The 12,593-nt window shown below is 55.2% G+C and overlaps 1 protein-coding gene across 4 annotated transcripts in view; it reads left to right on the forward strand.

Annotated features, from left to right (window-relative positions):
* The window catches only part of WHRN (whirlin), a 102,691-nt gene that overhangs the window by 67,630 nt on the left and 22,468 nt on the right, over positions 1-12,593 (forward strand). For 2 of the 4 annotated variants that reach the window (XM_054007040.1, XM_054007039.1), the window contains exons 6-8: positions 6,496-6,708; positions 8,361-8,567; positions 11,809-11,841. In XM_054007040.1, coding sequence (XP_053863015.1) covers positions 6,496-6,708; positions 8,361-8,567; positions 11,809-11,841 — 453 coding nt within the window. The remainder of the gene's footprint in view (positions 1-6,495; positions 6,709-8,360; positions 8,568-11,808; positions 11,842-12,593) is intronic. The other 2 variants (XM_054007043.1, XM_054007042.1) reach the window with 1 other exon arrangement.

Here is a 12,593-nt window from a genome sequence, read left to right on the forward strand (position 1 = left end):
TGCTCCAGGGGAGGGCTCTGCTACTTTGGGGGTTGCCTATCTCTGGATCTCCCATATCATTCATATGCATCAAAGAAGAGACATTCAAAGAGACAAAAGCGAGAAGGACGGAGCCAAACTCTTGCAAAGGCGAGGGGGAGCTTCACGTTCCACACTCTTTGGGTCTCCCTGGGGACGTGTCAGTTCAGGGGAGAGTCATAAAGGACCACAGCTGAACCCAAGAGTGATTTTGCCAGGCTCTGCATCGCATGGTTTTGTGAGTGAGATGACTTGGGCTGCTGGGCAATGGGATAACTCGCTGGCGGTGCTTTTGTCCATTGCGCTGTGGAAATTAGACTCTCAGGATGGAGTAGCAGAGACAGAGGGGTTCTGCTCCCCCCCATCCCATAACTCCAGTTTGTTACACTGATAGTGCCCTTTCTTACGGGTGGGGGAAGAGGATGACGGATGGGTTTGGATTTCTCTTGCCACACTTACAGCACCCGTGACCAACCGGAAATCAACAGGTGCATCCTCGCTACAAGGGAGTAGACAGAGGGGACATCCTAGAGACTAATCTCAGCCATCTCCATCCCAGGCTGATCCTGAAGCATTATCACAACCCTTCCTCCGTCTCCAGCCATTCGGGGCTGGGACAGTGTGTACCATTGGTCTGGGTCCCAGTGGGGGCAGATGGGTGATCAAGTCTGCAAGTCTTGGAGCTCCAGAGGGCTGGTACACACTAGCACAGCCAGGCCAGGCCAGAGTTAGCAGCCACACCCCGTCACCTGCGTGCCCACCCCCAGCCATCCAGGGGCCCTGTCTCTGGGCATGGGGAAGGAGGTGGGAGTGGTGGCAGGGAGCTATGTGCCACCAGCTCTGTCTTTCCCCTTCAACAGTTCTAACAATAGCCCTGTCCTTGGCTTATCCTCACTTGCTGGAAGCCTGTGGGCACAGGTGAAGGTCAGCGACCTCCTGAGCTTATGGGGCTACTTGGCAACCATCAGACTCAGTCCAGGGCCCTGTAAAACCTGGCAGGCCCAAGCTGCTCAAGGCTGTGGGTGGAAAGAGAGTCTCGTCTGTCATGAGGGTGTCTGATGTTGCAGGCCTGACACGCAGCAGTGCAAGGAGACTGGAGGCAGAAGGGAGGTCGGCAAAGCTCTGCCTGGTGCAGGCGTGCTCCCTCCTGCATTTTGCTCTGATTCTTTTATTGTCTCTGTCTCTCTGCCGGCTGCTGCCATACTGATACACTGCTCAGCCCTGGGCACGGGAGAGAACAGCCATAGGGAGCAGCCCTTTGACCCATCCCATGGCTTGAAAACCCACCGCCCCTACCCTGTTCAGCTCGTCCGGAGTCCTCCTCCACCCCAGCAAGATGAGATGGGACTCAGCTGTAATGACTATAAATGAAATTCTTTGTATCGAGGTTGTTGGCCCGGGAGAGACCCTGGGGTTCTCTCTCGCTCCTAGGCTGGTTCATCAAACCCGGTGCTGTCCCAGGTCACCAAAGCCCTGGAGCGCCCCAGGGGTGAGAGCAGTCCCATTCTTTCACCTGCCTGCCAGCTCCCCTTCGGGGTTGAGACGACACGGCCGGGACTGCTGCGACACTCTAATCGGTGCTCAGAGGAGGGGCATGGGAACGGATTATCTTAACGTGCTGATGAGTTGGAAGGTCTGTTTTGCAGCAGTGGGTGTGAAGAACGGAACGCCACCTCCCACGAATGATCATTGGGGGGGAGGGGGCTACATTTAAATGACTCTCACCCACCAAAGTCACCCCGGCAAGTCCCTAGAGAGCGGAGTTGCTCTTCAATCTGATTCTGCCCAAGACAGCTTTGCATTCAACCGGGGCGCAGAGCTGCAGTGGTGGTAGGTGAGTTCCCTCCTGCAAGCGAGTGGCGGGGTGCTGCCGGCCCTCCCAGGGCTGTTCCCCATGGCAGCTTTACTGAGCTGCACCCCAGAGGTAGAGCAAAATCGAAGCCGCATCCGCAGGAGAGTGATCCGGGAACCCAGAAGTGGCGCTGTGCCTGGGAGGAGAAGCTGGGGGGGGGTAATTATGAACTCAGAGTGCAGGGAAAACAGCGGGGTCAGACTGTAATTAATGAGTTCTAATAGATCGCACTGCCTTCTTAATGAGAATAATTACACACTGAGAAAAGGACAGCGCAGAACCGGTATTGGTGTCTTCCCAGCAGTGCCCTGTCACTGCCAGCTGCGAAGTCTGAAACATCCTGGGCACCAGCATAATCTTCTACCTGTGTCAGACCAGCTGTTACGTTCGCACACCCAGGGCCTTTCCAACGCCCAGTAGTCTGAGCAGAGCCAGGCCTCTGAGACCGGGGAGATCCCCACCCCAGCACCGCATGCCACAACGCAGCCAGGAATCCGGCGACGGGGATTTGCCGCCTTGCCGAGATTATCGGCATCTCTCTCTGTGTGCAGCGTCCTCCTTTGAAATGGAAAGGAGTTGGGAAGTTTCACAGGTGGCGTGCGCTGATAACAGATGTACCCTCCTTATTTAGCAAAACAGCCTGCGAGGTTTTCACTGCTTCCCCGGCTTGCCCATGTCTCGTTCGCTTGGCTTTTGTTTCTTTACAACAATTTGCATCCTTGATGTAGGAAGGCTGAACAACAGCCCCCTGGTCTGCTCAGGGAACGCATCAGGTTAGAAATTGCTCCAAACGAAACAGCCCTTTATATCTCCCTGGCACTCAGCTGGGAGCTGCTGGCTGCCTTCTGTACTCACTCTTCAGTCTGGGTTCTGCTCTGAGCTTGCATCTGTGGGGACGGGCGGGCGGGAACTGGGGTTGATCTTCCTTTGTCCCTTTACCTAGAAGGAAGCCTGGCACTCGCCCACCCAGGGAGCAATACAAGCTGCTGTTAAAATGCTAAATCAGTAGCGATTGAAGGGATAACTTCCTGGCTAGCTGAAGGAGGCAGGGCAAACACTTTGTTTCGCCAGCTGCTGTGCAGTAATTTTTTAGCTCTATAGCTACAGGTTTAGATAGTCACACTTTAATCTTGGGGGGAGGGGGGTGACTACTTGCTTGGCAGGAACCTAGGGCTACTGCCGTTTTGGTCCACACCACCCACTTGTTGGCAGAGGCAGCGTGGTCCAGTGGTTAGAGCAATGACCTGAGACTCCGGACTCCTAGGTTCTATTCCTGCTTATGGGTGGGTCCAGGGTCAGATTAAGGGAGGAGGAGTGAGGACTCCTGAGTTCTGTTTGTACCTATCCCCCTTTCTCTGTGCTCACATGTAGCGTGACAGTCATGGTGGCCTCTAAGCCCCACTGATTTTTGCACTGAATGACCTCTCCTCACTTCGCTGCAGTGACCTCTTCTGACCCATCAGGTCACCCAGCTCACATGCAGTACCGCTAGCAGCTCTCCCTTGATCTTAGCTGGTCACTTGTTCAATTCTCCTCTCCTGAGTCCTGTTCTTCAATGTCTTCTTTTGCTTCTTTCTTCCACATTCATCTCCTAGCAGAGTCCCTGTAGAAGGGCATGGCTCCAGAGGGCCAACAGGTGGTGTGTTTAGGCCAGGTCCTGGCAGGAGGGGTGTGGCTGACATCCCAGGGATGATCAGAGATGGTTGTGAGTGCGATGAAGCTGGTGTCGGGGAGTCACAGCTGAGGAGGGAGCAGTCCTGCTTCCCTGTGCCTCAGTTTGTCCATCTGAATACAGTTTGCTCACCTCCAGGGCGGGAGATCTTCAGCTGGGATGCATCCTACACCACAGAGGTGTCCGTTGCTTTTAGAAACATACGGTTAGCTCTACCGGATGGTAAAGATCTTTCCTTGCTGTATCCCCTGCCATCCAAATGGAGCCAATACACTTCCTACACTTTCCTATAAAGGAGTCACTTAGCCCAGCACTGAAGGGCAGCCACCTCTGCCGTGAAACACGGCAGCTGCTTAACAGTGGCCCAGCAACAGAACAGAAGGGAGGTACATCCTAACCAATTCCAATGCCAGGAGGTCAGGTTGGCTGAATGACCCAGGTTGGAATCTGGCCAGGACGGCTGGCTGTGGACTGTGAATAGTGCCGGGAGGTCTTTCATGACTACAAGCGGTCAAGATCTCAATCTTACCCCTCAACCTAGAGTGACACATCTCGGCACAGAGCCCTGGGCACCATGGAGGGGGACTGGATCATTACCAACTCTGAAGGAAAGCAGATTGCCAAATGCCTACAAAAATGAGAGACAAGGTGGGTGTAATAATATTTCTTATTGGACCAGTTTCTGTTGGTGAAAGACAAGCTTCCGAGTTTACACAGAGCACTAATGAGCAGCTCTTACCTGATAGCTACCCCCCTCCCCTTTCCGAGCTATCCATCTGATTTTAGTCAAGAGACACCTTGCAATTACAGTCGATGGTTTAGCGAACAGTAGGCATTTCTGTAGCTTGCTGTTGAGACGAACCATGTGCAGGACATCAATACGTTCTCTTTAAATACCAGGCTTTAGTCCCATGGAAGAATGTGAAGTGGGACCAGAGGAAAAGGTTAATATTAAAACCCTGTGGCTTCTGCAGCCACTTCACCGTAAAGCCGATAATGAAGCTCTTGTTTCAGGGCTGAGAATTAATCTGGGCTGGGTTGTGTTCTCGTGATGCTTTATAAAGAGGACGGCTCTGTTGGAAGCATGTAATGGGTGTGGAGCATCTCAGCGAGGAAGATTGGATGGCTCAGGGGGATTGGTCGTGGGCTACGAAGCTCCCTCCCCTTTAAGAGGCCAGGTCAACTCCAGCCTAGTAATAATGAAGGCCGACGTTTTTATAAGCGGCCGCTGATGCTGGTTGCTGTCCCGTGTGGGTGCCCAGCCCTGAGCATGTGGGTGCTGTTTGCCAAGCAGGCTGAGTGCCCAGAGCCCATGGGAACTGCAGACGCTCAGCGCCACTGGAGAGCCAGAGCTGGACACCCAAAAGGAGAGGCTGATTTTGAAAATGGGGGTGTTGTCAGACCTCACCTCCAGAGCGCCTCCTGGGCCTGGGTGTAGTGTTGCAGGGCTTTTTTCAGTCTAGCACCCCCTGCAGTCCTTCCGATGCCACGACGGTCTGTCATTATACATGACCTGTGGCCAGGGCACTGCTCAGTCTGTTCCCCTTCTGGGGTTAACAGAAAAGTGCCGGATAGGACCCCCAGTCTAGTGGCTTTTGAGCTTGGGCCCCTCAACTCCATCTGGGGCCCAGGATGTTTGGCCTCTTCTCTTTCTGATGCCCACACCTTCGCTCTTGGCCTGGGGAAGGGTAGGGGAACCCAGGCCCGCCCTCTGTTCTGGGTTCCAGCCCTGTTTAGGCAGCCAAGGACTGTTCCCTTCAGTCCCTCTGCCATTCTCCCGGGGCTGTGCCTCCCTTTTCCAAGCCTGTCAACATCTTTCCCCAGCTCTCTGGATTCTACCATCCCTGCCTGGAATCTAGGACTTCTTTCCATTTCTTCTTTGGCAGCTGTGGCGGTGCCTCTTAGGATCTGCTCCCAGCCCTTCTTGCAGCAGCTGGCCTGGGAAGAGTCACTCCTCTGCCTCTTGCCTGGGACTGGTCAGCCCTACTGTCCTGGAGGCAGGAGCTCCCCCTCAGCCCTGTCTCTGGAGGTAGGGTTCTTTCCCAGGCCTCTCAGCCTTAGGTCCATCGGTTGTGCCCTGCTTTAGGCAGGGTTCCTTCCCCAGGCCTTCAGGAGCTGGGATTGTGAATGAAGTGAACGGCAAGGCTTTTGTCAGCTCCCTTCAGCAGAACTCCCACTCCTCCTCCCGCCAGCGCCTGCCCTTTGTGAGGAGCCGGCAGCCTCTTTGCTGCTCCCCTTCTCCCAGTTAGCTGGGGGAGAGGGGCCACTTGCCCTGCTTTCTCTGCAAGGTTTCAGGCCTTTAGAGGTACCGTGTCCAGATTCCTTCCCCAAGCACCATTCACTCCCAGGACCCTTAGGTCTAGATGTATTTCCTGGACCCTTGTGCACCCTTAATGCCAGCCGGTGGGGTGGGGTGGGCTGACCACCAGGCGCTGCTGCGCTCAGTGGCGGACTCCTCCATTACAGGAGGCCTTAGTCAATACCGCCTGGTGGCCGGTGGGAAATGAGCTTGCGCTCTCCATTCAGCGTCCGCCTCACAAAAACCACCAGCGGGAGCCTGAGCCGGGCGGCCGAGTAGCAAACAGACCAGAAGGCCTCACTCCCCTCTCAACCCAGACCTGGTCCCTCCCGGCTTGGGCTGAGGGGCGGCAACTCTGGGCTGGAGAGAAGATGGCTCTGCCGCTGTCCATATTGCACCTGTTCTGAAGATAAGAGGCCTTCAGCCTATATGCCGGCCGCCAACCAGGCACCTTTCTCCAGCTCTCAGTTCAGGTCAGCCTTGACAGAAGTGTTAGCTGGCCAGGAATGGCTGAGCAGAGGCCCTGGGTGGGGGGATGTAACCTTTAACATGGCGCTACGGTCGACCTCTGTCTACTCTTGCTGCTGCATTTCTTGAGGCCAGTTTCTCAGCCCCAGCCCCAGGATAAACCCTTCCCCATGTGTTCTCTTTCAGCCTGTGTTTTACAGGGGCCTGGCTGGCTCCCAGGTGACGCTGAGCAGCCTGGTGAACCAGACCCGCGTCATGCTAGAGGAGCAAGCTCGCCACCTTCTGAACGAACAGGAACGGGCGACCATGGCCTACTACCTGGACGAGTACAAGGAGACCAACATCTCCGTTGACTCCCTCGTGATGGCGCTCTTCGAGCTACTCAACACGCACGCCAAGGTAAAGGCAGAGCTACCCCCAGCTCCAGGGAAGCGCGGCTCTCCCACAGCAGAGCGAATGGAACCGCGCATAGCGGCTGAAGTCAGCTCGGCTCCAGCGACACCATTAGCTGGCGAGCCATTAGTAAACGGGGCGGTTTTGTAAGCCAACTAATTCCCCAAGCCAAAGTTGCAGCAGAGAGACCGTATGATCCGCTGGGAGGGGATTGAACTGAGAGCCAGGAAACTGGGGGCCTGTTCCTAGCCTTGCCACTGATGTGCTGCGTGACCTTGGGCAAGTCACTGCCCCTCTCTGGGCCTTTATTTCCCCTCCCACCCATTGTCTGTTTAAATTGTAAGCTTTTTGTCTCTCTGTGTCTGGGCAGCACCTAACACAATGGGACCCTGATCTGGAGCCTCTAGGTGCTGCCACAACACAACTAATGACTGATTATGGGTGCAGGGAGTGGCTGAAACAAGGGGCCATGATGGCAGCCGGTTACAGCCTGAACCACCTCTCCAGAATGCCCTGGTGCACAAACTCTGTGCCAGGGTGTGAGGAGCTTAGAGTCGCTCCAGCCATACGGCTGGAGATAGCTGGGGTCCCCGTGACACACAGCGGCAGAGCCCCTGTGCGATCTGGCCAGGCACAGTTCTTTGTGCTCGCTCTCAGCTGGGAGGGAACCCTGGAGCCAACAGAGGGCAGGAGCCTGGACTCAGCCCCTCTAAGCCCAGGCAAGTCCAGCAAACAGGCTGGAGCGTGTCTCTGGAGGAGGGCAATGGGGCATCCATTCCCACAGCCACCAGGTGGACAATGAAATCACCCAGGGCTATATGGGGGGCAGAGCAAAGGGGCGAGAAAGTGGGAGGGGCACATCCTGAAAGACACGGTTCCCTGGGAATGGGGTGGTCACTGACTGCCCTGACACCCCCCCCCCCCCCCGTACTGCTCTTAACGAACTAGTGCCAGATGGATGTGGGCTGCTGCGGGCAACACAAAGCCTCCACCCCACTGGACTCAGGTAACAGGGCGGCCAGCCTTTGTCCCGCATTGTGATAGCAGAGTAGGAGGCGCCGCATGCCCGTCCCACTCCCGCTGCGGTTAAACAATGGGCCGGTCTCGTTCTAAAGCCACGGAGCGCTGTGGTTAAGAAACGGGACAGAAGCTCACTCTGCTTTTGCCGATTGCATAATGAGACCAGGCTCCTGGCCACAAGGGGAGTAAATGGAGTTCGCTGCCGGAGGAAGGAATAGTGAAAAGCAAATGGTTGTCCAATTTACTGAGGTTTCTCTGTGCGGCTGTGAAACGCGCCCGCTGTGCTGAGAGCGGAGAGCATTGTTCTGAAGGGGGCGGTGGGCTCAGCTGGGTTTGATACAGACGCGGTTAGTAAATGCAGCATTTGCACATGCACCTCTGTGCATTTCTACATGCACAATGGTCATCAGCTTGCATCATTGCTGGCTGGAGCACACGTAGTCGTTTTGGGAGCGTGCAAACCTGAAAATACTGCGGGGTCCACTTAGGAGGCCTGGCTGCAAAGGTGGTGGCTGCTGTTAGGGTTTCCAACACTTGGCATTAAGGGGTTAAAAAAATGCATGGCCTCATGGTGCAGCGAACGGCCAGCTGTCCCATGCGCTGTCTCCATGTTGGCCATTCCCTCCCCCCACTTCCAGTTCTCGCTGCTATCTGAGGTGAGGGGCGTGATAGCCCCCCAGGACCTCGATCGCTTCAATAACCTGGTTCTGAAGCGGGAGATCGAGTCCATGAAGGCCCGGCAGCCCTCGGTGCCCAGTGCGGACTCCTACTCCATGACGTCCTACAGCGACACCAGCTCCTCCACTAGCAGCCACTTCACCTCCACCACGGTCAGCTCGGCTCGGGTAAGTGAGCTCAGCTTTCCTGCCATTCCCAGTCAGCCTCCCAAACCATCCTGCTTCTCCTTGAAGCCCTACCCCCTCCCTCCCATCCCGTGAAGTCCTCCTGTGAAAACCCCATTTCCCCCGCCCCCCAGCCCTCCGCAAACCTGCTCCCCCTCAGCTCTCCAAAATGCTCTCCAAGCTCACCCGCTCTCTCCCGCCTTCCGCGCTCACACGTTGCAGGAGCTCCACTCTGGCAGCGGGTTGCAGGCATCATGGAGACATCACACGAGTCTCTATGCAGAGGTGGCGCTGAGGTGGTGCCTGTGGGGGAGGAGAATGGCATTGCCGGCTTAGCTCTAAAAGTGCTGCCCATTCACTGCTCCCACCGCTCTGAAGCTAAGATCAACGTGATCAAACCAAACATGCTTCAGGGCATAAGCAGATTGCCACAGGCATCCAGGAAGAATCGACCTTCCAACCCCCTGGCCCATCCCCTCCTCCATCTCCACAGCATGGCAGAATCAGCTGAGTGAATTGTTTGAGAGAAGAGGAAATCTCCCCCTCTGAAGCAAGAGATACTGGGCCACTGTCGATGGCAAGGTGCCAGCTTTGATTGGCCAGTGATCGGCTCTCGTTGGGCAAACCCTGTAACCCTGAACAACAGAGGCATAGCTATAATCCTAGAGAATATCATGGTTTGCTTCAAAAGGCTCCGTGACAGCACTTCTACCCCCGATGCCATATGCATGGCTTCAGTAACAGGTGGGGGATGAAGCATCAGACTCGTGCCCCGAGATCTCCCCTGACCTGTGTATAAGTGGTATTGGTGGACCCCATCCAGGCAGCCAGGGCAAACGGAGAGACTCTTGAAGCACATGGAAAATGCATGTGGACACCCCATAAGCAATTCAGCAGTCACATAGAATATCAGGGTTGAAAGGGACCTCAGGAGGTCATCTAGTTCAACCCCTTGCTCAAAGCAGGACCAATCCTCAGGTAGATTTTTGCCCCAGATCCCTAAATGGCCCCCTCAAGGATTGAACTCACAACCCTGGGTTTAGCAGGCCAATGCTCAAACCACTGAGCTATTCCACCCCATGAGCTCTGGTGGGAATGAGGGCAGGAGGGGGCAGAGCTCCGCTGTGCTGGAGACCAGTGCATTGAATCACCCTCTGGACTCCACCCTCCTGCCACTATGGGCCAAAAGGAACAGAACAAGCGGGAGGATGAGGCACCTGCTTTCCTCTAGGGAGGGTCTGGTTGTAAGTCCTTAGGGCCCTCGGGGTGGTGTCCAGGATCTGTGAGGAGATGTCAGCTGTAGGTCATGCGGGACCTTGGAGATGACATACCCGGTCTTTGGGAAAGGGCCATTTTCAGGGTCCCGGGGACCGCAGAGGTGATGAACCTGGTGGAGCGCTCCTTAGAGGTCGTGGGAGAGCTTGGAGATAAGGCCCTTTGTCTTGGAGAGAGAAGGGCTGAGCTGATCCACTTCAACAAGGACACCCACGCCCCTCTCTCACTCACTCGCTGAAGTCAGTGGGGAGTGCCAGCAGAGTCTGACCAACACTGAGCCCGCTTGAAAATCCCGCCCTATATCACCGCCCTCCCTTTCTCATTGACCAGGCCTGGGCTCCAACTGCCTTTCTAGCTGTCCCTTTAAACAAGTCCCCGTCTTCCCCGTGCCCCCATAAACACACATGCTGCCTATCACCCCCTTCCCCCCTCAGCAGGGTTGGTGGAAATCGCGCCATCTGCATTCCCTGCCAGTCCTCTTCTTCCCCGCGCAGAAGTGACTCCTTTGCAATGTCTCGGGGCCGTCGCTACGTGCACCGTCTAATTAAGTTATCATAATCACCTCTAAGCGTGCAGTGGCGCGGCCACAAAATTAATTTCCCGGCCGTAAATTGCCTTTCATCATAAACGCATTAGCTGCCTTGAAAATTAAAACCTCCCTGAAAGGACCAGACAACAGTGGCTGCTGCCAGATAAGCGCGGCGAGGGGGGCAGTAGGAAAACAAGCCAAGCTCTGTTCTAATGGGAGACCCTGCAGCCAACAGGGGAGAAGCAGAGGGGCCTTTCTTGGGGATGAGGCAGCCCAGTCTGAGCTCCGAGCGTAAGTTTCATGGCACCGGGCATGGTTTTTTCAGCCTTTAATGGGAGTCCCATAGTTAATACCTCCTGCACAACCTGGAGTGGATTAAAGCAACACGCTGGATCGAGCCAAACAAGGAAACTCCAGAGTCACTCTGGGGCATAGGGGTAGGGTGACCAGAGAGCAAGTGTGAAAATTCGGGACAGGGAGTGGGGGGTAATAGGCACCTATATAAGACAAAGACCCAAATATCGAGACTGTCCCTATAAAATCGGGACATCTGGTCACCCTACATAGGGGGTTGCCATCAAAATATCTCCAGAGATAGGAGGGCAGGAGAGGGTGCTGGCAAATAACAATCCTCGACGAGAAGTGGTGTTAGCTCTTTGAAGTCAAATGACTACCAGGGGGATAGGGAAGGCTGGGAAAATATTGGGTGACCCCTTCAGATCCCAAAGGGGCAGATCGATGCATTCCTGCCTTCATCCACCACTCTCTGGCTGTCCTCTGCAGCAACCGACTGATCCCTGCTTCTGGGTACACAGGCTAGAGCTTCAGAATGCGGGAGCCAGGGTGAGCAACCCCCTCGCAAATTACACCCTGTTTGGAGCACATGGGGCCAGACCCCAGAGGAATCAGTGGGATTTCCTGGGGTGTAAATCAGCCCCGGGTTTGCCCCAGGATCTGTAGGGAAAACAGGGCATGCAAAACGACCACTCCTCAGACAATCCTTGCTCTTCCTTTCCACCCGTGAGACTTGCAGCCTCAGACTAGTTTCAGACTAGTGCACCCACAGCAACCAGTGTGGCCAGATCAGCCTTCCCTGCCCCTAAATCCCTGATCCTTTGCTTTAACTCTGCCCAGTAATGCCGAAGGAGGAGATGACAGAGGGTGAACTCAAGGGGGCCTGTTATTTCTGTGCAAACCAAGAAAGAGCCCACGCAGTCCACCGATGCTAGTTATTTGGCCCCATCTCCCTGCGCTTCTCTCTGAACGGAGCGATTGCTGCCTTTATTTGAATGCATGGGAGAGAACCCAATGCATGTGCCATGGGATGGCGAGCTTGGGGGTGGGGGGAGAGGGAGTTGTGCAGTGTTTGGTTTGTTTGTTCTGCTTCCTCCCTAACATTTTGTTTTTCCCTTTTATGTCTGTTTGAATCTGTTCCCCCAGGAGCGGCTCTTGTGGCTAATAGACCTGATGGAGGTAGGGTCCTTTCAATGGGGTGGGGAGTTGCGTGCTGTGGTTTCCATAGTGAAAGGGATGGAGGAGGGGGAGCATAATCCAATTGTTTGCTGCCAGAGGCTGATGCCTCTTGGTGCTCTAACCATGTGAACAGCTGCAGCCCCGTTCGGTGTTTGCTTTCGCTTCCTTTGCCTCTGCCAACACTCAGCTTTTCCTTAGCATCTCCCTCTCTGCCACTAGTGTTGGGGCAGCTCTGCCGGGGCAGCGATGTTTGGAGCTCCAGTGTAGACAAGGCACTGACGTCTTTACCGCCATGCCCCCTGACCCACTTCGGACCACGTCAAAACGTCGGCGCCTTGTCTACACAAAAGCTCCCCGTGCACTTGATGGCGCAACAGTAGGAGATTGGAAGGGCAAGCGCAGCGCCAGTCTCCTGGTCTGATCTGATCTGTCCCCGATTGTCCTTTCTACCTACTGTCTCATTCCAGCTTGTCTCATGATACCTTTGTACCTGCTCCTTCCATCACGGCACCACATCTGTCGGCTGCTCTGTGTAATCAGACAGCCTGTGCCCTGGCTGTGGGGAGGGGGTTGTCACATTGGCCATCTAAGGCAGGTGAGAATAGGCAGAGGATGACTTTCTCCTGAAGGTCTTAGGTCCGCATTGTCTTGGATTCAAGTGCCATAAAGAGCAATGCATAATAGCATGGGTTCTTAACCTAGGGGGCACGACCACTCTCCTTTTTCGGTATGGCTAGATGAGCGGGGTCTCA

The sequence above is a fragment of the Malaclemys terrapin genome, chromosome 17 (genome assembly GCF_027887155.1).
Source record: "Malaclemys terrapin pileata isolate rMalTer1 chromosome 17, rMalTer1.hap1, whole genome shotgun sequence".
Taxonomy (NCBI): domain Eukaryota; kingdom Metazoa; phylum Chordata; order Testudines; family Emydidae; genus Malaclemys; species Malaclemys terrapin.